At 51.6% G+C, this 24,738-nt stretch overlaps 1 protein-coding gene across 1 annotated transcript; it reads right to left on the minus strand.

The window, feature by feature from the left end:
* Positions 1 to 585: 585 nt before the first annotated feature.
* FCGBP (Fc gamma binding protein) lies at positions 586 to 24,587 on the minus strand. The gene is made up of 21 exons (XM_083815265.1): positions 24,484 to 24,587; positions 23,337 to 23,390; positions 20,012 to 21,232; positions 19,154 to 19,497; positions 18,189 to 18,759; positions 17,077 to 17,678; positions 16,044 to 16,608; positions 14,815 to 15,404; positions 13,786 to 14,353; positions 13,106 to 13,305; positions 12,180 to 12,321; positions 11,298 to 11,629; positions 10,285 to 10,858; positions 9,117 to 9,715; positions 8,100 to 8,664; positions 6,196 to 6,797; positions 5,127 to 5,640; positions 4,010 to 4,212; positions 3,016 to 3,390; positions 1,719 to 2,000; positions 586 to 772 (listed from the first exon to the last, which is right to left on the minus strand). Exons 2-21 carry the CDS (start codon positions 23,386 to 23,388, stop codon positions 770 to 772), a joined length of 8,904 nt encoding a protein of 2,967 aa, XP_083671391.1. The 5' UTR covers positions 23,389 to 23,390; positions 24,484 to 24,587; the 3' UTR covers positions 586 to 769.
* Positions 24,588 to 24,738: the final 151 nt, after the last annotated feature.

Below are 24,738 nucleotides of genomic sequence, written 5' to 3' on the forward strand. Positions count from 1 at the left end.
AACCGGAGCCAACTGGGACATACTGGGAGGGACAGCGGTGGCCCGGGGCGATGCCAGCGGCGGTTCCCAGTGTCCCTCCTGGCACGGGGGAACGCATCCGGGATGGGGGGGGGGGACAGGGACACGTGGCCACCCCCCCCCCCCAGGGGACCCAGGTGCCACCCTCGTCCCCCCCCCCCTCAGGGGATCCACATGTCTGGGTGTCACCCCCCCAGGGGACCAAATTGTCACCCCCCAGGGGACCCAGGTGCCACCCCCCTCCCAGGGGGATGCAGGTGCCACCACCCCAAGGGACAAAGTTGTCACGCCCCCAGGGGACCCACGTGCCACCCCCCTCCAAGGGGACCCAGATGTCCGGGTGCCACCCCCCACCCCCCCAAGGGGGGGTGCCCCGGGGCCATGGGCAGGGAGGTGACAATGACGGGAGGTGACAATGACGTGGCCGTGACGGGAAATATTGACTGAGGGGGGGGACGGGGACACCTCGGGGGTGACAGGAGGTGCCTGGGGCACCGCAGGGCTGGCAGGGGACCCATGCATCCGGGTCCCCCCCTCCGCCCAACCCCCCTTCCCCGAGCCTGATGCTTTTTTCCTTTTTCTTTTTTTTTTTCCCCTTAATTTCAGCCATTTTATTGCAAAACAAAACCCTGTAGTTTGGGGGAGAAAAAAGGGGTTAAAAGCCAGCTTTTTGTTATGTTTTGTCTGGGCTGCGGTGGCCTCTGGCCTCGGCGGCCTCGGGGACGAGGCGTGACATTTCTCTTTTTCTGCGTCACTGGGTGAAAAAAAGGAGAAAAATCCACATTAATTAACCCTTTTTTCAGTTGTTTTGCCCATTTTCATTTTTTTTTACCCCCTTTTCTCTTTTTTTTCTCCTCTTTATTGCTTTCCCCCTCCTTCTAGGCTCTTTCCCGTCATTTTTCCCCCTTTTGGTGCTGATGAACTTAGCCATTCATTGTAAGCCCTGTAGGGCCTGATTCTGAGGGGAGAAAAGGGGATTTTTGTTAATATGGTCTACACCCTGTGGGGGTTTTCCTCGCATTAAATTTATGGGGAGTAAAAGGTGATTTTTGGTTAATGTGAAGGGGTGAACTGATGAACTGATGGACGAGGATCTAGTACTGTTAGTAGGATGAATGACAACTGCCTCTTTTTGTGTGAAACTGGTGGAAAAAAGGTGATTTTGGTAAATGTGAAGGGATGGGCTGATGAACAGCAGGCTGCTGACAACACCCCTGGAGATCTGCCTTGTGTGAAACTGGGGGAAAACCAAAGAATTTTGGTTAAAATGAAGGGGTTGACACCTCTTGGTGATGGCAGCCCACCTGGGTGCTTGAAAATGGTGGAAAAAAAAAAAGAAAAGGCAATTTTGCTTAATTTCACATGGATATCTTTTGGTGATAGGGATGTGGAGGATGGCAGCTGTGGGGACTTCCCTTGCAGCAAACTGGGGGAGAAAAGGCAGTTTTGGTTAGTCTGAAGGCTTGGGCTGATGGTGGGATGAAGGACAACTCATGTTGCTACTTCCTTCTACAAAAATTTGTAGAAAAAGGGACAACTTTGGTTAATCTGAAAGTTTTTGACCAACTGATGGACGCTTCTCCAAGATGGCGGCACTGAGGCCTACAAGGCCACAACCAGGCCGCAAAACACTACAAATATTCCCCCCGAATCGCCCCCAAAAAAGACTCCCCGCGCTGTCACCGCTCAGGGACGCTCACATGGGTGAAGTCAGGTGCTCTCCAGGCCTTCATCGCCGCCGCCATGTTGGCCACCAAACCCCCATCGGGGCCCCGGAGGTCATTGGCCGCGTCGGCGTCGTAGTTGCCGCACAGGCCGCAGAGGAGCTTGCTCAGCTCCTTGGGGACCATCACCGTCACCTCACCGGCAGGGCTGAGGCCGATGCGGACGGAGTTTTGGGAGAGCCACACGGTGTTCTCAGCCTCGTAGACGGTCAGCTGGTTGGAGATTTCAGCTGGGATGGAGGCTGGGACCCCGTTGACCTGAAGGAGAGAGAAGTGGGTAAAACACAACGCCTCAATGAGTTAGCCTCAAATTTCGGGGAGAAATAGATGGGGAATTGGTTTTCCCTCCCCACCATTCTTGGGGAGCCTAAAATAGGGTGAAATCCCTTATATTTGAGGTATTTTAGTTGAGCCATGTGGTGTTCTTGGCCTCAAAGCTGGTCAACCAGTTGGAGATTTTGGCCAGGATGGAGGCCGGGACCCCGTTCTGTTGACCTGAAGGAGAGAGAAGTGGGTAGAACACAACGCTGCGATGAGTTGGCCTCCAAATTTGGGTAGAAATAGTTGGGGAATTGGTTCTTCCCCTCTATCATAGTGGTAGAGCCCAAAATAGGGTGAAATCCCTCAATCTGAGGGTTTTTGGTTAAGCTATGTGGTGTTCTTGGCCTTGTAGGCAATGAGTTGGTCTCCAAATTTGGGAAGAAACAGGTGGGGAATTGGTTCTTCCACTCTATTATAGTGGGGGAGCCTAAAATAGGGTAAAATCCCTCAATTTGAGGGCTTTTAGTTGAGCCATGTGGTGTTGTCGGCATCATAGGTGGTCAACTGGTTGGAGATTTTGGCCAGGATGGAGTCCAGGACCCCCCAAATTGGTGGAAAAAAAGGCATTTTTGGTCCATATAAAGGGCTGGGCAGCTGCGTGGACATCTCTTGGTAGTGGGATGAAGGGCAACATGTGGCGGTCCTTCTCTTGTAATATTGGTGGAAAAAGACATTGATTTGGTTAAAATGGAGAGACAAACCAATGCATGGGCATCTTGTGATGAAGGATGGCACCCATGGGTGATTCTTCTGGAATAAATGAGTGGAAAGAAGGAAATTTGGGTTAAAATGAAGGGATGAGCTGAAGGATGAAGATCTCCTGATGATGGTGTGCTGAAGCCTTGCACGAAGCCGATGCCCCTTGCAAAATATCGATGGAAAACCCACCAAATTTGGTTCCAAAGAAGGGCTGGGCTGACACCGGGGGATTTTTATGGTGGATTCAACCTACCCAAATCTTCTTGTCCCTCTTGATGGTGATGAAAGATGAGCCGCCGAAGAAGTGGAGGGCCACCACGACCGGCCGGTCCTCATCCTCCCTGACGTCAGCCAAGAGCCGGAACCAGTGGGCATGGCCGGGGTTGCAAAGAGATGTCACCACGTAGCTGCCAGTGGCCATGGTGGCACTGGTGGCACCATCGAAGGAAGCGAAGCGGGTGGCAGGGACCAGGGTGCAGCGGCCGGGCTGCTCCACGCACCCACGGATGCCGTTGCGCGTGCCGCAGACTTGGCCAAAGGGGCAGCCGGCCGGCTGGCACAGCATGCCGCCCGCCGCCCGGCACGTGCAGCTCTCGCTGCAGTCTGCGGAGAGGATGGTCTCGGCGATCTGCGGGGCGGGAGAGGGGTGGTTAGGGTGGTAAAATCCTTTGGGGGGATTAAAAATGCAGCGTGCAGCGGGGTTCTGCCTTGCTAAGGGTGTAAAAGTGGGAGAAAGATGCATGCAAGCAGCTTTTCCCCTTGCAAAGGTTGAAAAAAGGGAAAAAAGGTGCATGCAACAGGGTTCTGACTTGCTAAGGGTGCAGAGAAAAGGAAAAATGCAGTTCACAATGGGGTTCTGCCTTGCAAAGGGTGTAAAAATGGAGGAAAGTTGCATGCAACAGGGTTCTGACTTTCTAAGGGTGCAAAAATGGGAGAAAGCTGCATGCAAGCAATTTTTTTCCCTTGCAAAGGGTGCAAAAAGGGAAAAAGGGAAAAAAGCTGCATGCAACAGGGTTCTGTCTTCCAAAGGTTGCAGGGAAAATGAAAGAAACACAGCATGTAGTAGGGTTCTGCCTTGCAAAGGATGCAAACACCCGCGGCGTGTGCAATGGTGCCAAGCTGCTCCTGCAAAATGCAAGCACCCACCGGGTGTGCAATTCTGCAAACTCTCCCTTTGCAAGGATGCAAACACCCTCAGCACGTGCAACGGTGCAAAGCCGCCCGTGCAAGCACCCAGCAGCACCCACCTCGAAGAAGCGGCCGCGGTGCATGCACCCGCAGGACTCCATGGGGACGCACTCGCCCCCGTTGAAGACGAAACCCTCATCGCACTGGCAGCCCTCGAAGCACTTGTTAGTGGTGCATCTGCTGCCGGTGGAGAGGCTGGCGCACGTCCGGTCACAAGTGCGGGCGCAGAGCTCGTAGTGGCTGTCAGGAGGGCAGGAGAGCGCTGGCGGATAGAAAAACAGAAAGAAAAGCACCAAGTTTGCTATTTCTTGCTTATTTTCTCCTTCTCTCCCCACAAAAATACCCAAATGTGTTGCAAAAGTTGTTGCAAGAATAGTGTCCAAAAGATGGGGCTGCATGCGGACTGCTTCTCCCTAGCAAAAGCTTCCCCCAAATTCCATGCAAGGTGTTTTCCCTTTGCAAATTTTTCTAAATACCAAAAAAATATTGATGCAACCACTTCCCCCTCCCCCTTGCAAAAGTTTGCAGGCCTGAAGAACTGCTGCATGCAACTGCTCGACTGCTTGTAGGGATTTAAAATTGCTGCATGCGATTGCTTTCCCCATGCAAAAAACAGCAAAAGTAAATTTACATTGCTGCATGCAAACAGGAACCCCTGCAACGGCTTCCACTCTTGCAAAAATGCAGTCACTGCTGCATGCAACTGCTTGCAAACTCTGCAGTACTAAACTGCTGCATGCAAGTGATTTCATTCTTGCAAACTCTGCAGAACTGGTGCATGTAACCATGTGCAAAACAGGGAACTAAACTGCTGCTGCATGCAACTGCTCACATTCTTAGAAAAGTGCAAGCACCTCTGCAAACAACAGTGCACAAACTCCGCAGAACTGCCGCACGCAGCTGCGTGCAAACCGTGGAATTAAACTGCTGGTGCATGCAACTGCTGGCACTCAGAAATGCAAGCACCACTGCATGCAGCCATGTGCAAACTCTGCAAAACTGCTGCATGCAACTGCACGCTGCAGAACAAGTGTACGCAATCGTGTGCAATCTCTGCAGAAAAAGTGCATGCAATCACGTGCAAACCACGAAACTAAACTGCTGCTGCATGCAACGGCTCCCCCCCCTTACAGAACCGCCTCCCCGCTTCCTGCAGCCTCCCCTCCGTCCACTCACGGCACTTGGCTGCTTCCCTCCACTCCTGCAGCTCCCCGCCGGCGGCCTGGCAGGCGGCGGCGTAGGCCTGCAAGATCCTGCACAGCTCCGCGCCTTCCGCCTTGCCGCACCCTTCCTGCGCGCAGCTCGCCGCGTGCTCCCAGGGCGCCACCGCCTTGTGGCACCCCCCGAAAGGCCCCGTCTCGTCCTCCAGCAACCCGCAGAGCTCGGGTTTGCTTTGGGGACAGGGTTCCAGCTGCGAGCCGTGCGTGCAACCCCTGACGGGGATGCCCCAGCTGTCCCCCAGCTGCTCCGGGCTGGCGGCGTCGTTGGCTGTGTCGCCGTCGAAGTTGCCGCAGAGGCCGCCGGTGTGGTGCCGGTAGGAGGCGGGGAGGGTGAGCAGCACGTAGGAGATGCTGTCGTAGAGCAGCTTGAGGCCCCCCTGCGCCCGCAGCACCTGGTGGGCGCCCTCCTGCATCACCGTCACCGCGCCCCCCGCCAGCGTCAGGGGCAGGAGGTGACGCTCGCCATCCACCTGCAGGGGGGGAGAAAAGGGGTGTCAGGGTGAGCACCCAGAGGAATGAAGGGGTTTGGGGTGGTCTGCAGCTTGAAATGGGGTTGCCGGTAAGGGTGGGGTGCAGATAAAGTGGGGGTTGCATCTTCTGCAACCTGAAATGGGGTTGCAGGTAAAATAGGGTTTGCATTTAAAACAGGGTTTCCATGCTCTGCAACCTAAAATGGGGTTGCAGCTAAAGTGGGGATTACATCCTCTTCTCTGCAACCTAAAACGGGGTTTGCATTTAAAATAGGTTTGCATTTAAAAGGGAGTTTGCATTTAAAACGGGGTGTGCATGCTCTGCAGCCTGAAATGGGGTTGCACCCAGAACAGGGCTGCAAGAGCACTGCAAGCCCAAGCAGCACCCTCGGGTGCACGCACAGTGGGGACATGATGCACGAGTTCTCCACCTCCAAGCAACACCTTTGGGTGCACGCACGATCAGGACAGGGTGCAGGAGCCAAACCAGCACCCTCGGGTGCACGCATGCCACTTGCACAACGAGGACCCCTTGCAGCAACTCCGGCCCCTCACCTTCACCTCCCACTGCTTCCCCTGGCTCATGCTGATGGTGATGCCGTGCACGGTGATCAGCAGCTGCTGGGTGAGCGGCTCCGGCCCTCTGTGGTCCTTCTGCACCCGCACTATGAAGGGCACCAGCTCCACCTCGGGGCCGGCAGCTTCGGCCGCCGCCAGCGTGTAGGTGCAGGAGCCAGCAAAACGCAGCATGTGCCCGTCGAAGGTGCGGAAAGAAGTGGCACCCAGCACCTCGCAGCGCCCGCAGGTGCTGGGATAGCAGCCCCGCACGCCGTCCTGCACCGTGCACGTTTCTCCCTCGCCGCAGCTCGCCTCTTTGCACTCCACCTCCCCGTTCTCTTTGCAGGTGCAACGCTCGCTGCACCGCGGGCAGGAGAAGAACTCCTCGCCCCGCTGGTAGTAGCGGCCGTCGTGCAAGCAGCCGCAGCGGGCCAGGGGGACGCAGCGGTCGCCGCTCTGCAGGAAGCCAGCATCGCAGAAGCAGCCCTCGGTGCACGGGGCCGATTCGTCGCAGCCTTCAACCTCCGCCTGGCCGTGGCACGTGGCTGGGCAGGCCGAGCCGCAGAGCTCGTAGTGCTGGTTCGGGGGGCAGACGGGGCCTGCAGGAGGGTGAGATGGGTGCAGGGTCCTACCTCTGTCTGTGCCCAAATCCCTCCATGCAATTCCAAATCCCTGCAGAAATGCGATCCCAAATCCCTTCCTGCAATTCCAAAACCCTCCAGAAGTGTGAGCCCAAATCCCTCCCTGCAATTCCAACCCCCTGCAATAATGAAAGCCCCAAATCCCTTCCTGCAATCCCCAAACTTTGCAGAAATGTGACCCCAAATCCCTTCCTGCAATTCCAAAACACTCCAGAAATGCAAGCCCAAATCCCCCCCTGCAATCCCCGAAGCCTCCAGAAGTGTGAGCCCAAATCCCTCCCTGCAATTCCAAACCCCTGCAAAAATGCAAGCCCCAAATCCCTTCCTGCAATCCCCAAACCTTGCAGAAATGGGACCCCAAATCCCTTCTTGCAATTCCAAAACACTCCAGAAATGCAAGCCCAAATCCCTCCCTGCAATCCCTGAAGCCTGCAGAAATGTAAACCCAAATCCCTTCCTGCAGTTCCAAACCCCTGCAGAAATGCAAACCCAAATTCCTTCCTGCAATCCCCAAACCTTGCAGACATGTGACCCCAAATTCCTTCATGCAATTCCAAAACACTCCAGAAATGAGCCCGAATCCCTTTCTACAATTCCCAAACCCTGCAGAAATGTGAGCCCAACTCCCTTACTGCAGTTCCACATCCCTGCAGAAATGTAAGCCCAAATTCCTTCATGCAATTCCAAGACCCTGCTGAAATGCAAGCCCCAAATCCCTCCCTGCAATTCCAAACGCCTGCAGAAATGCAAACCCAAATCCCTTCCTGCAATTCTAAAACCCTACAGGAATGCAAACCCAAATTCCTTCATGCAATTCCAAATCGCTGCAGAAATGTGAGCCCCAAATCCCTTCTTGCAATTCCAAAACATTCCAGAAATGCAAGCCCCAAAGCCCTCCTGCAATCCCCAAACCTTGCAGAAATGCAAACCCAAATCCCTTCCTGCAATTCTAAAACCCTGCAGAATTGTGAGCCCAAATTTCTTCCTGCAGTTCCCAAATCCTGCAGAAATGTGAGCCCAAATCATGCATGCAAACCCCAGGCTTTTCATGTAGACCCCAACTCCCTTTGTGCATGCAAACCCAGCTGCCTCCGTGCATGCACACCCCAATTTCTCCATGCAAACCCAAACCCCTCCATGCATGCACGCCCCAATTTCTCCATGCAAACCCAACACCCTCCATGCATGCACACCCCAAAAGCCTCCTTGCAACCCCCCAATGCAACCCCAGTGGATCTCCCCGCACCGAGCCCCACGTACTGCAGAAGGCGGCCGTGCGCCACTGCTCGACACGAATCCCCTGGCTCTGGCAGGCGGTGACGTAGGCACTGATGGCACTGCAGACAGCTTCCTGGTGCCCCTTGTAGAAACAAGTGTCAAAGAGGCAATCGTCAAAGTATGGGGCCGGGTCGATGGTGCTGTGACAGGCGGCGAAGGGTCCTTGCTTCTTCACCAGGACCCCGCAGTGCTTGTCGCCGCGGTAGGCACGCTTCTCCGCTTCGGTGCAAACTTGGCAATCCTTGGTGCAACCGGCAGAGCAGCCGGGGACATCGGCCACCTTCCAGGAGTCGGCGAATTGGATTTCGTCCGTGGCCGAGCTGCCGTCGGGCAAAGCGAAGTCGTCCTCGGGGTTTCCGTCAGCGTTGCCGCAGAGGCCGCAGACGGACCGTGAGTAGGTGCTGGGGAGGATGACCCTGGCGTAGCTGTGCCAGTCGAAGGTGGCGATGACATCAAAGTCGGTCTTGATGAAGCCGTGGACGCCGCTGATGTAGGCACGGAGCTGGTTGCCGTGGGTGAAGGGCAGATCCACCAGGATCCCGTTGACCTGGAAGGGGAGCGGAGGGGCAGCAGGACGCCATGCGATGGGCGTGCAACCTGCCCAGATGTCATGCAACGAGCTTGAGATCCAACTGGATGTCTCACGATGACCTTGCAGTTCAATTGGACACTGTGCAACCGTGGCCAGTTGTCTCCTGACGCCCTCGGCACCCAACTGGACGCCTCCCGATGCCCTCAGCACCCAACTGGACGCCTCCCAACACCCTCACGCCATACAACGAGCTTGAAACCCAACCGGACGCCTCCCAACACCCTCACGCCATACAACGAGCTTGCAACCCAACCGGATGCCATGCACCAGGCTTGTATGATGTCTAGTTGGATTTCTATGACCTTGCAACCCACACAAGGAGCCTGCAAGCTGCCCAGGTGCCATGCAAGGAGTTTGCAACCCAACCAGATGCCTTGCTACAACTGGATGCCTCCCCCCCCCCCTACCTTGAGCTTCTGGGGGTCTGCTTGGCTGAGGCTGAGGGTCATGTTGTAGACCTTCAAGATGACCTCCTTGGTGTAGGAGACCACACGGCTGCCCCGGTTGTTGTTCTCCACGGTGACCATGAAGGGGACAAGGGTGGGGTCTTCGGAGCAGAGGGCAGCAAACTGGTAGACGCAGGTGCCCATGAAGTCGTAGCGGCGCCCGTCGAAGGTGGTGTAATGGGGGTCCCCGGTGGCCACGCAGACAGAGCGACCCTTGGCCACGCACCGCCGCACGCCCTTCACCACGGTGCACTGCTCGCCCGCCTTGCAGCTGGCCTCCTTGCACACCACCATGCCCAAACCCGGGTCGCACCTGCACTGGGAATGGCAGGTCTCGTCGTCCCAAAACTCCTCGCCGGGTTGGTAGTAGCGACCATCGCGGGTGCAACCGCAGTCGGCCACTGCCACGCACTGGCCACCGCTGAGGACGTAGCCCTGGTTGCAAGCACAGGTCTCCACGCAGGGCTGGGTGCAAGAGGCGGGTGCGTCCCGGTTGGTGCAGGTGGCCGGGCAGGCGTTGCCACAAGCTTCATAGTGGCTGTTTTCTGGGCAGGGTAACGCTGCAGGAGGAAGGGGGGCAATTAGCTGATGAGCGGGTGGGAATGCAGCAGGGTTGCATGCATTGCAAAGTGTTATGTGCACCATTTTGCATGCAACATCCCAAGGATGAACATTGCACCTTGCGAATGCACCAAGCATTTTGCATGCAACATCCTGCAGATGTTGCAGCACGTAAATGCATGCAGCACTTTGCACGCAGCATCCTGCAGATGGATATTGCTCCGTGCAAATGCAATGAGCAGTTTGCAGGCAGTGTCCTGAGGATATTGCAAAATGCTCACTGCATTTGCATGGTGCAATACCCATTCGGGGATGCTGCATGCAAGCACCTTGACTACTTTGCACGCGGTCTCCTGGGGATTGATATTGCATTGTGTGAGCATGCTTCGCATGCAACCCTCCCTGGATGGCTAACTTCTGCAAATGCACCAATTATTTTGCACACGCCACCCCAAAGCTAAATATTCCCCTCTGCAAACTCGCCAAGCACCTTACATGCATCATCCCATGCCAGATATTCCCCCTAGTTTGCAAAACCACATTGGCAAGGAGGAAGCCCATTGCTCACAGCAGCCTGATGGTGTCCTCCAGTCGTGCACCACGGCCCCTTGCTTTTTGCAGGTGGATGCATAAGCTTCCAGTGTCTTGCAGAGGATGCTTTTTGCCCCATCGTTCATGCACACGTCATAGAGGCAGTTGCGGAAGAAATCCCTGGGTTTGACAACATCGTGGCAAGCCTTGAAGGGCCCCTGGAAGCTTTTTTTGATCAGGCCACAATACTGGTTGCCACTATACAACTCCTTCTTCTCCTCCTCGCACACGGGGCAGTCGCCTTCACAGAAATCCCAGCAAAACGGGTCGTCGTCGGGGACTTTCCAGCCCTTGGCCCAATCCACGATGGAGGCGATGAGGTCGCCGCTCTGCTGGGGGATGTCGTCCTCCGGCTTGAGGTTGAAGTTGCCACAGAGGCCGCAGGTGTGCTTGTAATAGCTGCTGGGGAGCTCGACGAGCAGGTACCAGTTCCAGTCGTACGTCACCCGGAGGCCGAAATTGGTCTCCAGCACGGCATTGAGCCCGCTCTGGAAGAGCTCCAGCCTGCCGTCCTCCAGGCTCACCGGGAGCAGGGTCAGCACCCCGTTCACCTAGGGATGGGGAGCATTACATGTGAGCGTGGTGCATGGATCTGCGTGCTCCTGGGGCATGCAATTATTTTGCATCCACATGCAATTACTTCTGTTGAGCTTTGCCTTACCCAATTTACACACACCAGCTGCTATCGCAAACCTCCTGGAGGTGTCCCATGTGCTTTGAGGTTTCTTGCACACCTTTTGGCTTCCCCAGGGGGCAGAAAACCACCCCACATTGCCCCATGTGGGGCAGCGCATTCCCCTTCTACCCCAACGTTTCAAAACTTCACATTTTGGCTTGACAGATTCAGCCAAAAATAACGGTGGCCTTGATGGAACACATGGAGATGTTAGCCATGATGGAAGAAGAGATGGGTGGGAAAGGAGGTGGGGATGAGATAGGTGGGAAAGGAGATGGAGAAAGGCCAATCCTGCCTGTTTTAAGCCAACTCACCCTAATTTTGCCCACTTCCTTCTGACGGATGGAGATTTGTTGGCCATAGACCTCAATGTTGGCCAAGTTGATGTAGGAGACAGATTTCACCCCGCCTCGGATGTTGTTCTTGGCCTCCACCTTGAAGGGCACCAACTTGGAGTCGTTCCCACAGGATTCAGCCATGGTGTAGGTGCAGGTGCCTTGGAAGTCGAAATCGCGCCCGTCGAAGGTGTGGTAGTGGGGGTCACCCCAACCCCAGCAGGTGGCCACCAGGGATGGGACACACTTGGCCTGGCCATCCTCAAATTTGCACGTCTCCTTGGGCCGGCACTGAAGGGCTTTGCAGGGGTCTAGAAGGAGAAGAAATGTCCATGGGGGATGTTCTGGTGAGGAGCACATCCCATGTCATCACGCAGACAAAGCGTCTTCACTGGCCTTGAGGTCCACCAAGCATCCTCTGCTCCCCCTTGGGCTTTAAGAGGGGCTCAGCAGCTCTGAGATGCAAATCAGAGCACAATAATCCGCCCCTGAGCCCAAGTCCCCCCCTTTTCAGCTGTCTCTCCCCCCATTTCACGAGGAAAAGGATCAAGATTGGGTTCATCCTTACCCAAGATCCCTCCTGCCCTTCAAGAAGGTGCCACCACCATGGTTAGAATTGGACATTTGGGTAGACCCAAAGCAAAGAGGTTGCTTTGCTGGAGCCTTTTATTTCTCCAGAATCATTCCACCACTTTCCTGACCATCTCAGTGTTGAGATGGGATCTGTGTCCTCCATCTCCCCTTGCTGTAGGGTTCCCACCTCAGCCTGCACCTTCATCCACACATCCCAGCCAGCCCCAGGATCTTCTCTGGCTCAGAGATCCCTTTCTCCCCAGCTCATACAACCCCGTTTTTCCTTACTTTGGTTGATGCAACCCAAGACCCCATCCCGAATTTCACAGGTTTCATCATCACTGCATCCGTGGCTCTCGCAGGTCAAACCCTTCCCAGGGATGCACGTGCAACGCGACTGGCAGTTCTCGTTCACGACCAACTCATGGGGCTGCAGGGCGAGAGGTTGCAAACGTTGAGATGAGAAGCACAAACCATTAGGAGTAAATGCATAAAAATGTGGAAATAAAACCCAGGGACCAGATCCTTAATCCACCCATTATTAGAAAAACCGCCTCCGTCTTAGAAAAAACCTCTGTTCTATTTATCCGTTTATTTTTGCTCCAAAAGGAGCTGATTTTGGGTGATTAAGATATTTAGAAAAATGTGGAAAGTGCAGGAACTCAATGTTTCTTCCACGTTCTCCTGCAGAGAGAAAAATCAGGTCATCTGAGGCATGGAAGTGTGCTCTTTTTTTGGTCTTAATGTGCTCAAAAGGGGGAAAAATGCATTGAGATCTACTGGAGCAAATACGCAGCTTGCAAAAGGCAAAATTGCTGAAGGATGTCTTGTTTTTGTTGCAAGGAAGGGGTCTGGGAAAGAAGCAAAAAACCATCTGCCTTCTTTCACCTTCCCTAAAGGAAAAATATATTATTTAGCACCTTCAGCTGTGGAATGCATCGCATCTATCTACAGGCATCCACGGCTGTGCTAGCACTTTTATGCCAAGTGATGAAAAGATGTGAAAATGCCTCAGATTTCTTCATAACAAAGAGCAGAATCACTTGGCAGATGGAAGATTTTGTCTTTTTCTTTTTGCAAGGTTCTTTGTGTCATGCACACATTGCCTTTGAAGGTCCTTGCTTGCACTAGGTTGTTACACAAGTGGGAAGAATAAAACCCAAATAAAATTGATTAAGAAAACCCAAAGTCTCCCAGCCTCAAGACATGACTACCTTGTAATATATCCCGTCCACAAAACATCCACATTTGTCCTTGGGGACACAGGCGTTCCCATCAAAGGTGTACCCTTCGTCGCAGCGGCAGCCTTCGGTGCATTTTTTGGGGCATTTGGAGGCATCCACGAGCCCCACGCAGCTTTTGCTGCAGAGGTTGGCGCACAGGGAGTAGCTGCTGTTGGCCGGGCAACTCAAGGCTGGAAGGAAAAGGATGATTGTCCCCAAACTGAAGGTTGGGCAGCCCACAATTGCACCCGAGGGAGACGGTGGAGCCCCAACATTAATGAAAATCCACCCCTTTGATGCTTGTGTTTGCTTTTCCTATTTGTTCCCAAGGGGAGCCAAAATCCACCCCATTGAGGGTGAATGAAAAAAGCCAACACAAGCATCAATACCAATTAAAAAAAAAAAAATCAATCTTATTGGCATTGCAAAGTCTATTCCCACTTACTCAAAGCACCGATCAAAAACAGGCCCCATCACATTGTTTTTTTCCCCCCAGAATTTTCATGTCGCCATCATCATTCCACCCCAACACCACCGTTTGCATCTCCCCACTCTTTGATGGTGCTTCAGCTCTCAAGACGTTGTCCCTCTGAATTTATTTTTCAATTCATCCCAACAGGGCATGGATTCTGGACCGGGGAGGAAGTTTCCCACCTGTGACCCCCACTTACGGCAGAAGGAAGGTTTCCTCCATGCCTCGATGGTGACGCCAGCATCTTGGCAGGTGGATACGTAGCTCTGGATGCTCTGGCAGAGGACGTTGGTGTTGCCTTCGGTGAGGCAGAGGTCATGGATGCAGGCGTGGAAATACGGGGCTGGGCTGATGGTGTTGTAGCAGGAGGAAAAGGGGCCCTCAGGGACCACGAGGACACCACAGTAGTTGGGTTTCTGGAAGACCTCCTCCTTCTCCTCCGTGCAGACCGGGCAGTCGTCTTTGGAGCAGTCGTCACTGCAAGCTACCTCGGGTGTTTTCCAGGCAGAGCCAAAGGCGGTCACATCGGGGGCGTTGTGGCCATCGGGGAGGAGATGATCATCATCTTGTTGCCCGTTGTTGTTGCCGCAGAGCCCACAGAGGTGGCCCTTGTAGCTCTGGGGAGCTGTGACCAACACGTGGTGGAGGAGGTCGTAGTGTACAACGAGGCCAAAGTCGGTCTGAAGAAGGACGCCCATCCCATGTTGGTGCACCTGGACCCGTCCCTCGCTCAGGATGGCCGGGAGGTTGTAGAATATTGAGTCCACCTGGGACAGAGAGAGAAATCCCATGGTGAGCCTCAGGGAGGAGGACACGGGGGTAGGAGCAAAAAACATTGGGGGAGGCACCTTCCAACCAATGTTTTTATGAATTTATGGCTCCCAGTTTGCAACTGGAAGGGGAAGTGGGGATGAAAATGGCTTTCTGTTGGACATAAATGTAAGTTCTTCTCTCCATCAAGGAAAAATGTTTGGATCTCTTGTGTTCGCACCCAAAAAGTGGTGAACCCCAAAATATGGCCTTACTTGGACCATTCAGTTCTTGCTTCATGGCAAAGTCAACACCAGCCTGTAGACTTTGACACCAGCTTGCAACCAAGAAGAGGCTGAGCATGAAGCACAACTATACCAGGGCGTCCCCTCTATCTTGATGCCAAAGTCAATGTTAGGCTGTAGACTTTGTCACCAGCATGTTTGCACCCATGTTGGGCCACCAACTACCTCCTTACCATGACTGTTCCTGTCTTGCCTCGTGCCATGGTCAATGTGAGTCCGTAGACTTCAACGGACAATGCTTGGATGGTGGAGACCTTCCTTTTCTGCCGGGCATCCTTCTCGATTTTCACAACAAAGGACTTGACGTTGTCGTCGCCGGCACAGGTCTCGGTGAGGATGTAGGAGCAGGTGCCAGGGATTTCGAAGGCCAACCCATCGAAGGACACATAGCTGCGGTCGCCGGTGACCACACAGGTCCCAAGGGTGGCAGATTGGCACTGGGTGACACCGTTGACAACTTTGCATTCGGTCTCATCGGTGTCAGGAACTTCTTCGCAGAGCACAGAGCCGTTGTCCTGGCACCGGCATTTCTCCTGCTTGGTGGGGTGGAAAGTCTCCCCCAGCTTGTAGTAGAAGTCCTGGTAGAGGCATCCGCACTGGGCCATGGGGACGCACTCATCGCCACTGAGCGCGAAGCCCTCGTTGCACACGCAGTCCTCCTTGCAGTGCTCGGAGCACTTCACCGAGGTGTAAATGCTGCTGCACATCTGGCTACAGGTCTGGGAGCAGAGCTCGTAGTGGCTGTTTGCAGGACACGAAATACCTGCCACAAGACAAGGGGGATCGTTAGGAGCAAGGAAACTACGGGCCAGATCCAAGAGGTTTCCTCTAACTGGAGAGAGTTGGGCCCAGAGATGAGGTTTGCCAGAAGCAGGCTTTTTTCATCCAATTGCTTCATGGTTAAATCTCATCTCTTGCTTGCTGTGGACATGAGGGAAGAGATGACCATAAGGGAGGTCTCAACCCTTTTAGGTGGTGTTTTAAACCCCTGAACTGTCCATTTTTTCCCCCATTATTCCCTCAAGCAACACAATTGCTACCACGTTAGGTTCCTAATTGGGTTTCAACACCAGTTCCTCTCCCTTAATACAGAGATTTTTGGTGCATTTTATAAAGATTTGACCTCTAAGCAACCCAGGCAATTAGCCTCAACTCTCATTTTAGCCAAGAATTGGTGCTTATTGGGACCAAATCATTTGCCCACCATAGCTGGATGAGGGTGTGCATTGGCTGTAGACAGTGACAATGGGTCCAAGCTAGACTTTGGGTGGGATAAAACACCAAGTGAGACCTCTGGTTCATCCCCATATAGGTTTTTTCCCAGGACTGGGGCTCCCTCTGATGCTCACAACCCTTTGTGAAACAAAACAAAAGAAAAAACCCTCCAATTGTCCCAGCTTACTGCAGAAATCGTCCGTCCTCCAACTCCCAATGGTGACGCCGGCGGCTTGGCAGGTGGCGGCGTAGTGGCTGATCTGCTGGCACACCACAGCTTCCTGGTCTGGGAAGAGGCAAAAATCGTGCACGCAGTTTTGGACGTAATTGAAGGGGTCCACCAGAGCATGGCAGGCTGTGAAGGGCCCGTCCACTTTCGAGATGAGCCCACAACCGTTCTCTGCGACCTCCTGCTGCCTCATGGCCTCCATCAGGGTGGGGCATTGCTCCTGCGACAGCTCCATGCAACCTGGGACGTCAGCCACCTTCCAGCTCTGCCCAAGGTCATCAGGGTTTAGTGTCGTTTGACCGTTCTTCATCATCATGTCGTCACTCGTGTCCCCGTTGTAGTTCCCGCAGAGGCCACATAGGGCATCTGCATAAGTGCCAGGCACCACCACGGTGATTTGGCTCTGCCAGTCGTAGGTGACAGTGAGGCCGAAGTCGGTCTCCACCACCGCGTCCTGCCCACCTCTGTAGACAGAGATCTTCCTCTTGTGGTGGTATGGTAAGTTGGCCAATTGGTTGTTGACCTGGGGGCAAAAGCAAAAAAAAATAAATAAAAAATTAAAAAAAATCTACATCCATCTGTAAAGACAAGTTGTGTTTTCATGCCACCCCAGATGCCTGCAATTTGGTCTCCATCTAAAGCACTCAAGTAATTTAGAAGACTTTCCAGATTTAATCATCTGCCCCAAACAGAGATGCCCACCATCTTTGAGATAAACAGTGCCTTGGCTTATCACATACTGACCTCCTGGTTCAGGTGAAGACCTTTCAATGAAGGCCTAATATTTAGGCAATTAAATCTTGATTAATGCAGGGCAAGCAGACCTGGTAGCTCTGGATATCAGCAGCATGGTTGGAGAAGAATATTCAGCATTATCCAATATGGGGGGAAAAAATGAGGCATGAAGGTGGAAGAGTAAAAATGGGAAAAGGAGGCTGGGATGAGGAGCAAGAAGTGAATGTAGAAACAGAATCAAGTTTGTTAAACTCACAGTGATTTTGTTGGGGTCCTTCTGGCTGATCACAATGCTTTTCCCATAGACTTTGATCTTCACGAGAGCGATGGAGGACAGAAGTTGGTCATCCTGGTGGCCGTTCTGCACCAGCACCTGGAAATCCACCAGGTCTTGGCTCTTCTTGCACAACCCGGTGAACTGGTAGACGCACGTGCCCTGGAAGATGAACCTCCCGCCGTCAAAGTCCTTGTAGTGAGTGGTGCCATACGCCGTGCAGTTCCCATAGCTCGTGGGGTAGCAATCCTGGATGCCCTGCTCCACCCGGCACTCTTTCTGGGCATGGCAGCTGGCCTTGCGGCATACGGCCGTCCGCGTGGCCACATCGCAAACGCAACGTTTCGTGCAGGTGCTGTCGCCCCAAAACTCCTCGCCAAGGCCGTGCAGGCGGCCCTCGAAGACGCAGCCACACTCGGCCTGGGGGATGCACTTGCCAGCGTCCAACACGAAGCCCTCCTGGCACTCGCAGGTCTCCACGCAGGTCGAGGCACCGCAGTCGGCCGGCATTGCAGCATTGTTGCAGGTAGCGGGGCAGGCGCTGCCACAAGACCTGTAGTTGCTGTTCTCAGGGCAGGACAGAGCTGTTGAAGGGACAGGACACCGTGGTTGCAATGGGGGGGTTGCTCCTTGGCAGTAAGGAAGTGAAGCAGAATGCTAAGAGTATCTACGTGGACTTTTGGTAGCCTCCCATGGGCTTCCTGGAGCCCCCGTGGACTTTATGGGCTTTCTGCATGGACTTTTGGGAGCCCACATGGAATTTATGGGCTTTTTGTGGGGATTTTTGGGAGCCCCTGTGGACTTTATGGGCTTTCTGCCTGGTCTTCTGGGAGCCTCTATGGGGACTTGCCTTAATAACTTTTTCTAGCCCTCTTTTCATGGAGCTCACAGCTTTTTCAGGCACAATATCATGCAGCCTAATTCAAAGTGACCCACTTCAGAGGGTCAACCATCCCCATTGGTGCAATTTCCCTTTCATACCCCTTCTGTGCCCATTCCAGCCCCATCTCACCTTAATTCCGCCCACCCTAATTAGCACCATGGCACCTTGCTCGCCCAAAGGGAGGATTTTCTGCCAACCAGGAGCTACTCACGACAATGCGCTGGCGTCCTCCAGTCATCCACAATGATTCCCTCTTCCCGGCAGTCATCTGCATAGGCTTTCAGGGCTTGGCACAGCATGGTATGGAGCCCGTTGTTGACACAGAGGTCATAGACGCAGTTGTCCAGGTAATTCTTGGGGTTGATGGCAGCGTGGCAGCGCTGGAAGGGCCCCGGGCTTTGGCTGAGCAACCCGCACAATCCCTCCACCTTGTACTTCTTCGCCTCATCCTGTGGGCACTGCTTGCAGTCGCCGATGCAGCTGTCGAAACAGTGGCTGCTCTCATCGAACACCTTCCAGCCCTGGCCCAGATCCACGGTGTTCTGAGCTGCATCCCCGTTGGGCAGGAGAACATCGTCTTGGGGGTTGCCATTGCTGTTGCCACACATCCCGCACACTTTGTTGGCCAGCACACTGGGGATCTTCACCACCAAGTGGTCATCCCAGTCGTACAGGACCTTCAGCAGGAAGCCGGTTTTAATCAGGACGGACCTGCCCTTCTGCTGCAGCTGGAGCTTCCCTTGGGCGAGGGAGATGGGGAGGCGGGAGTAGTGGTTGTTCACCTGGAAGGGAAATAAATCAGATGCAAGGTGAGAAATGAGATATGTTGAATTTCGAGGTGTTTTCTTGCAAGTTGTGAGCCTCAAATTCAGCATAAAATATGAAAAAAGAGCATTTCCCCTCCACTTCACCATCCCCAATTTTCCCCTCTCCTTGTGCAGAAATTTGGTGATCAGCCAAGGACAACAAAACCCAGGTGGGATCAAGGCAACACCTTTTCCTTCAAGAGATGTGAAAATGACATTGGTTCCACCCACACTAGGGCCAAGGTGGCAAAGGCAATTTTCCTGCCACGCAGGAAATGCCCGCATGGTAGCATCACCTACACAGGAAATATGTTATTCTAGTGAAACACCAAGATATTTCTTTGGATTTCTTAATTTTTTCCATACGTACCCTCACAAACCCGTCCTCGGACCTGACCACAGTAATGGTAATGTTGTAGACGTGGACGATCACGACACTGACATAGGAGACTTTTGGGTTACCCCTGTGCTCGTTTTTGGCCTCGACGCTGAAGATGGGCAGGTCCGGGTCTTCATCGCAGCTCTTGGTCATGGTGTAGGTGCACGTTCCCATGAAATCAAAGGTTTTCCCATCAAAGGTAAGGTAGTGAGGATCGCCGGTGGCCCAGCAGGTTGAGAATGTTTCCTGGATGCACGTGGGCACTCCTTCCACCATCTTGCACCTCTGCTGCTCACTGCAGACGATGTCGGCACAGGAAAGCATGGAATAAGTTGCTGAGAAAGAAAATAGATTGTAAGGAAAAGCAGCAGCATCCATGAGAAAAGCCAGTGGTCTGCAAGGTACAACGGCAGGAACAAAGCACGGAAGGGTCAGTAGGTTGGAGGCCAGTAATTAGTGCAATACCCCAAGGGTTAATACCAGGTCCAGTCCTGTTTAATATCTTCATATTAATATGAAGATATTAATAATATTAATGAAGATATGAATCATTACACCTGGAGGATGGGACAGAGCATCCCCCAGGCACAGGAACACAACGGGTTCTAGGTGAACATCAGGAAGAACATCATTGTGCAGGTGATGGAGCACTGGCTCCAACCCAGTAAGGTGGTGGAGTCTCCTCCTTGGAGGATCTTCAACAGCCACCTGGATGTGATCCTGGGTGACCTGCTTGAGCGTGGGTTGGACCAGTTGGCCTCCAGAGGTCAACCTCAACCACTCTGTGGTTCCACAGAGCAAGAAGCCACCATCTCACGGCCACATAACCATGCGTTGAGCCCTACTTACGCGTGGCACAAAGGCCGGTGAAGCCAAAGCCTCTGTAACTGTGGAAGCCAAAGACCAGTAGCCCAAAGGTTGCAGGGTGGTGCTCGGTGCTCTGGATCTCGGATGTCTTGCTGATGCTGAGCATGGTCCAGGAGAAGTCCGAGCCGGGAACTTCTTGCCACGAGCTCTTCAATGTCTTCTGGTTGACAGTGATGGAGCGTGTGTCCGTGTTCCTGGCGATGATGAGCGCATAGTTCTTGTAGTCGTTCAGGCTGTTGACCCAGTAGGACGGGCAATAGCTGACGATGGGTGGGATGTTGAGTAGGAAAGGGTCTTGCCTCAGTGAGCCTTTTCTGGCACCGGTGAAGAAGAAAACCACCTGAATTGCAGCCGAAGAGCTCACGTAGAATGGTGAATTTTGACTCGTCTCAAATTTGTAGACCTCGCCGGCCAAGATGTCCTTTCTGGAAGGTGAATGATCCAAGTGGTAGGAAATGGAGGTCCTCTCAGCCGCCACAACATAGACATAATCGTGGACCTTCTGCAGGGGGTTGGGGGGGACGATGTAGGTGTACCCCCACGCGGTGACTGGCAGGAGCTGCTCCACCACGTAGTCACAGTCTGTGCGTATCTTCACGCAGGTGTGTCCGCTGAGGACGGCCACGACGTTGTCCGATGTGATCTTGGTGCCCGACAGATCATCGTCGCTTTGCAGCTGCAAGCTCTGGTACGGGTCCAAGGAGATGCGGAGAAGCGAGCCGGCAGAGTAAGTCGTCCCTCTGAAATAAACACTGCCCTTGAAGGTGATGGAGATGAAGGTCGTGGTCTTCCCGGCCACCACCACGAATTCTTTCAAGCCATCTTTTGAGCTGTCGTCTGGCGTCACCACATAGTACTCGGTGCCCAGCTTTTCGATGGGCAAAACAGCGGTGGCACCGATGCTGTAGGGCTTGGAGCTGGTGAAGACCACGGAGATGTCCTTGGTGGACTTGATCAAGATGCTTTTTTGTGAAATCCGGCTCCTGATGAGCTCCAGGGTACCGGGGACGTGGAAGGAAACCGTCTGGTCTTTCCTGAGGGTGATGGTGTTGCTGAAGGTGTCATCGTTCGTTGTCACCGTCACTTGGGTGGCGTCGAAGTAGGAGGTGAAGAGGAGCTTGATGTTGGGGCGGGTGGCTTCCTGGTTGTTCTGCGGGAAGGCGACAAAGAATTCCTTGCCACGAAAAGTTGCGGTTGAAAGGCCTGGAAAAAACGGGGGAAAAGGGTGGGTTTGGCTGCAGGAATTAAAGTAGAGAATTCTGCAGAAAAAATCCTTTTTTTTTTTTTTTTGGTTGCAGAAACTTGCAGTAGGAAGCTCTGAAAAAAAAAAAAAAAAGACAACCAAGAAAACTACAAAAAGAACCCAAACACCCAAAACCAGGAAAAGAAGGCTTTTCAGCTGCGGAAATTGAGGTAGAAGCTTCTGAAAAATACTAAAGAAGGTTTTTCAGCCTCAGAAATTGCAATAGAAATTTCTGGGGGAAAAAAAAAGAAAAAAAGTGTTTTTCCCCCAGTAGAATCTTGCAGGAGAAAGTTCTGAAAAATGAAAAATAGGAAATAAATGTTCTTGTTGTTGTTGCAGAAATTGCAACTGAAATTTCTGAAAGTTGGGGCAACTGAAAGTAGGGAAGTAGGAAATAAAGTTTTTTGTTGTTGTTGCAGAAATATACAGTTAGGAAGTTCAGAAAAACTAAAAAAAACAAAAGCGTTTGATGCAGAAATTGCAGTAGAAAGTTTTGAGGTTTATTTTTGTCTTTATTTTTCCTCATAGCTTTTAAAACATGCAGTAAACGGGTTTTTCCACATAAATTATAGCGCAAAGTCCTGAGAACCAAAATACCAAGAATAGGGACATTTTGCTGAAGAAAACTGAAGTAAAAAGTTCAGGGCAAGGAGGATAAGGTCTGCCTGAATACAGTGATTGCAGCAGAAAAGTCAAGGGGGAAGCACAAGAAAAACAAAAATAAAAATTGTCAGCAGAAACTTGCCGTAGAAATTCCTATTAACGCAGTTAGTAATAGCTATTTCCCCCCCTCCAAATAGGTGAAAAGGATCCTTTTACATTAAAAAGACCCCTTAGCTGAGAACAAAAACAAATAATAAATGATTTTTGATGAAAATCAAACAGGCTTTAAGGGACTTTTAGGTGAAAAGTAATACGTTTTTTTCCTGACCTTTCCCCCCTCCAAATAAATAGTAATATATATATATATATATATACACACACATATATTATATATATATTTTTTTTCCTGGAAAAGAAAAGGAGGAGAAAACACTTTTTTTTTTTAATAGAATAAAAAGGCAAACAGGACATTTTTAAACCAAGAAAGAAAAATCCCAGGGAATAAGTTTTTTATTTATTTTTTATTTTTTAACGCAAGCCAAAGAAGTAAAAAGGGCTGTTGGGTGGGAAAAAAGGAATTTAGGGCATTTTTCTAAACAAAAAAGAATTCAAATTGTAAAAAAAAACTTCTTTCTTTCTGAAAAATGGGACAAGTGATAGGGGAATGCTCTGGAAAAAAAAAAAAAAAAGCAGGTTATAAAGGTGTTGTGGTTAAAAAAAGAGTTTATAGGGCATTTTTCTCCTCAAAAAAAAAATTGGGTATCAGATTTTTTTTTTTCCTTATGAAGACAAACAGGTAACAAAGACTTTTTTTTTCTGAAAAACAAACAAACAAACAAACCCCAAACCACTAAATGGATGATAATAGGTGTTTTCCAACAACTGAAACACAAAACAGGGAATAAAACTTATTTCTTAAAAAAATAAAAATTAGGGAAACAAGGGCTTTTTACCCAAAATATGATCATGCTGTTTAGTGAAAAATAGGATGTTAAGGGTTTTTTTTCCTAGTAAAAAACATATTATAAGGACTCTTAGTTTAAAAAAAAATAAAATCACAGGTGATGACAGCTTATTTATTTATTGTGGAAAAAAACAGGTGATAAGGGCTTTTTGGCAAAAAAAAAGAAAGACAGGTGATAAGGAATTTTTTTTCTCCTAAAAAATAGGGAGTAAAGATTTTTTCTTGGAAGACAGGAGCAGATAATAAGGGTAGTTTTGTTTTTTTAAAAAAATGAATAAATAGGTGACAAGGGATTTTTGTTGATGAAGACACAAAATAGAGAGTTTTGCTGAGGAAAAAAAGAAAAAACATCAGCAAACTGTGTTGGGTTTTTTTTCCCCAAAAAAAGGGGGAACAAGGATTTCTTACTGCAGAAATGTACCAATTTCCCCCCAAAACAAGCCCCATCCCCAGAAAAATGACATTTTTTGGATGAACAAGGTCGTATCATCACTCACCACACATCAGGGACAGCCAGGCTGGGAGCCACCACATCCTGCCCGTCACCATTGCTGGATAAAAAAATGCCAAGAAAAAGTGAAAAAAAATGCAAAAAATTGAGCTTAGGGTTGAGCAGGAGCCTGGTGGGGACCTCGATGTCCCATCTTAGCTCAAAACTACCCCAAAGTGATGTTGTTTTTTAATTTTTTAGGGGGATGAACTCCACCCTCACCCAATTGCCACCACGTCCAACCCAACTCCTGAAGCCCCTCTTGATGCCACCTCCAAAACCTCGTCCTTCCCCTTATTTCCATCCACTCCCCCCACCCGATTACCTTCCACCGAGCCTCCTATGGATGAATCCACCCCCAAATCACTGAAATTTGAGACAAAAAGGGGCCAAAGTGCAGGGGCAAGCCTCCTGCCCACCTCCAGATGCTCTCGGAGGTGCGGGTTCCTCTCCATCACCCAATGTCCGTTGGTTTTAGCACCCAACTGATAGCACCAACAGGGACTGGGTGCTCTGGCTGGGCTTGGGTTGGGGGAAAAAAATCCCCTTTTAATTAATTTGTGGTTGATTTAACCCAGCTGGGACCTCTGCTGGTTGGGTGAAGGTATCACCGACACTTTATTTTGCTTACGTGGGATGTATTAGGGGCTCCCAGTAGAACCCGGGATGAGGATGAGGATGAGGATGAGGATGGAGAAGAGGATGGAGAAGAGGGTGGGGATGGAGATGGAGATGGAGATGGAGATGGAGATGAGGATGGAGATGAGGATGGAGATGAAGATGAAGATGAGGTTGGGGATTGGGATGGGGATGAAGATGGGGATGGAGATGAGGTTGGGGATGAAGATGAAGTTGGGGATGAAGATGAGGTTGGGGATGAAGATGAGGTTGGGGATGAAGATGAGGTTGGGGATGAAGATGAGGTTGGGGATGGGGATGAAGATGGGGATGGGGATGGAGATGGGGATGGGGATGAAGACTGGGATGGGGATGAGGACAGGGATGAGAATGAGGATGACGAAGAAGAAAACAATGGGGATGGGGTTGACGATGAAGATAACAATGGGGATGGGGATGGAGATGAAGACGGGAATGAGGAGAAACGTAAATGTAAGAAAAAGAGCAGAAAGTCACTTAAAAATGGAGCCACTTACTGATAGGCTCAGCGTAGCTCTTTGCTCTCCCCGAAGCCCATGGAAATGTGAGGATGGAGGGGAAAAAAGTGCAGGGTTGGTCCCAAGTCCACCCTTTTTATAATCAGATGGAGCCAATCTGTAGTTTCCTGAGAATCTCCTTGCAGAACTCACTTGGGACGGGGGGGGGTGAAGGAATTGGCTCTGAAAAAGACAGATTTTGGCTGATTCAAGAGAATCTTGTGGAGGGGGATAGGGCAGGAGCTGCCGAGTTCT

This window comes from Anser anser (assembly GCF_964211835.1).
Source record: "Anser anser genome assembly, chromosome: 37".
In the NCBI taxonomy this organism is placed as follows: domain Eukaryota; kingdom Metazoa; phylum Chordata; class Aves; order Anseriformes; family Anatidae; genus Anser; species Anser anser.

Coding starts and splice junctions, on each gene's coding strand:
- FCGBP (XM_083815265.1), bottom strand. CDS start 23,388: ATGGTGACGGGCAGGATGTGGTGGCTCCCAGCCTGGCTGTCCCTGATG. Junction 10,859..11,297: donor AGGAAGTGGGCAAAATTAGG/GTGAGTTGGCTT, acceptor CCCCATCCCTAG/GTGAACGGGGTGCTGACCCT. Junction 3,391..4,009: donor ACCGCGGCCGCTTCTTCGAG/GTGGGTGCTGCT, acceptor CCCGCCCCGCAG/ATCGCCGAGACCATCCTCTC.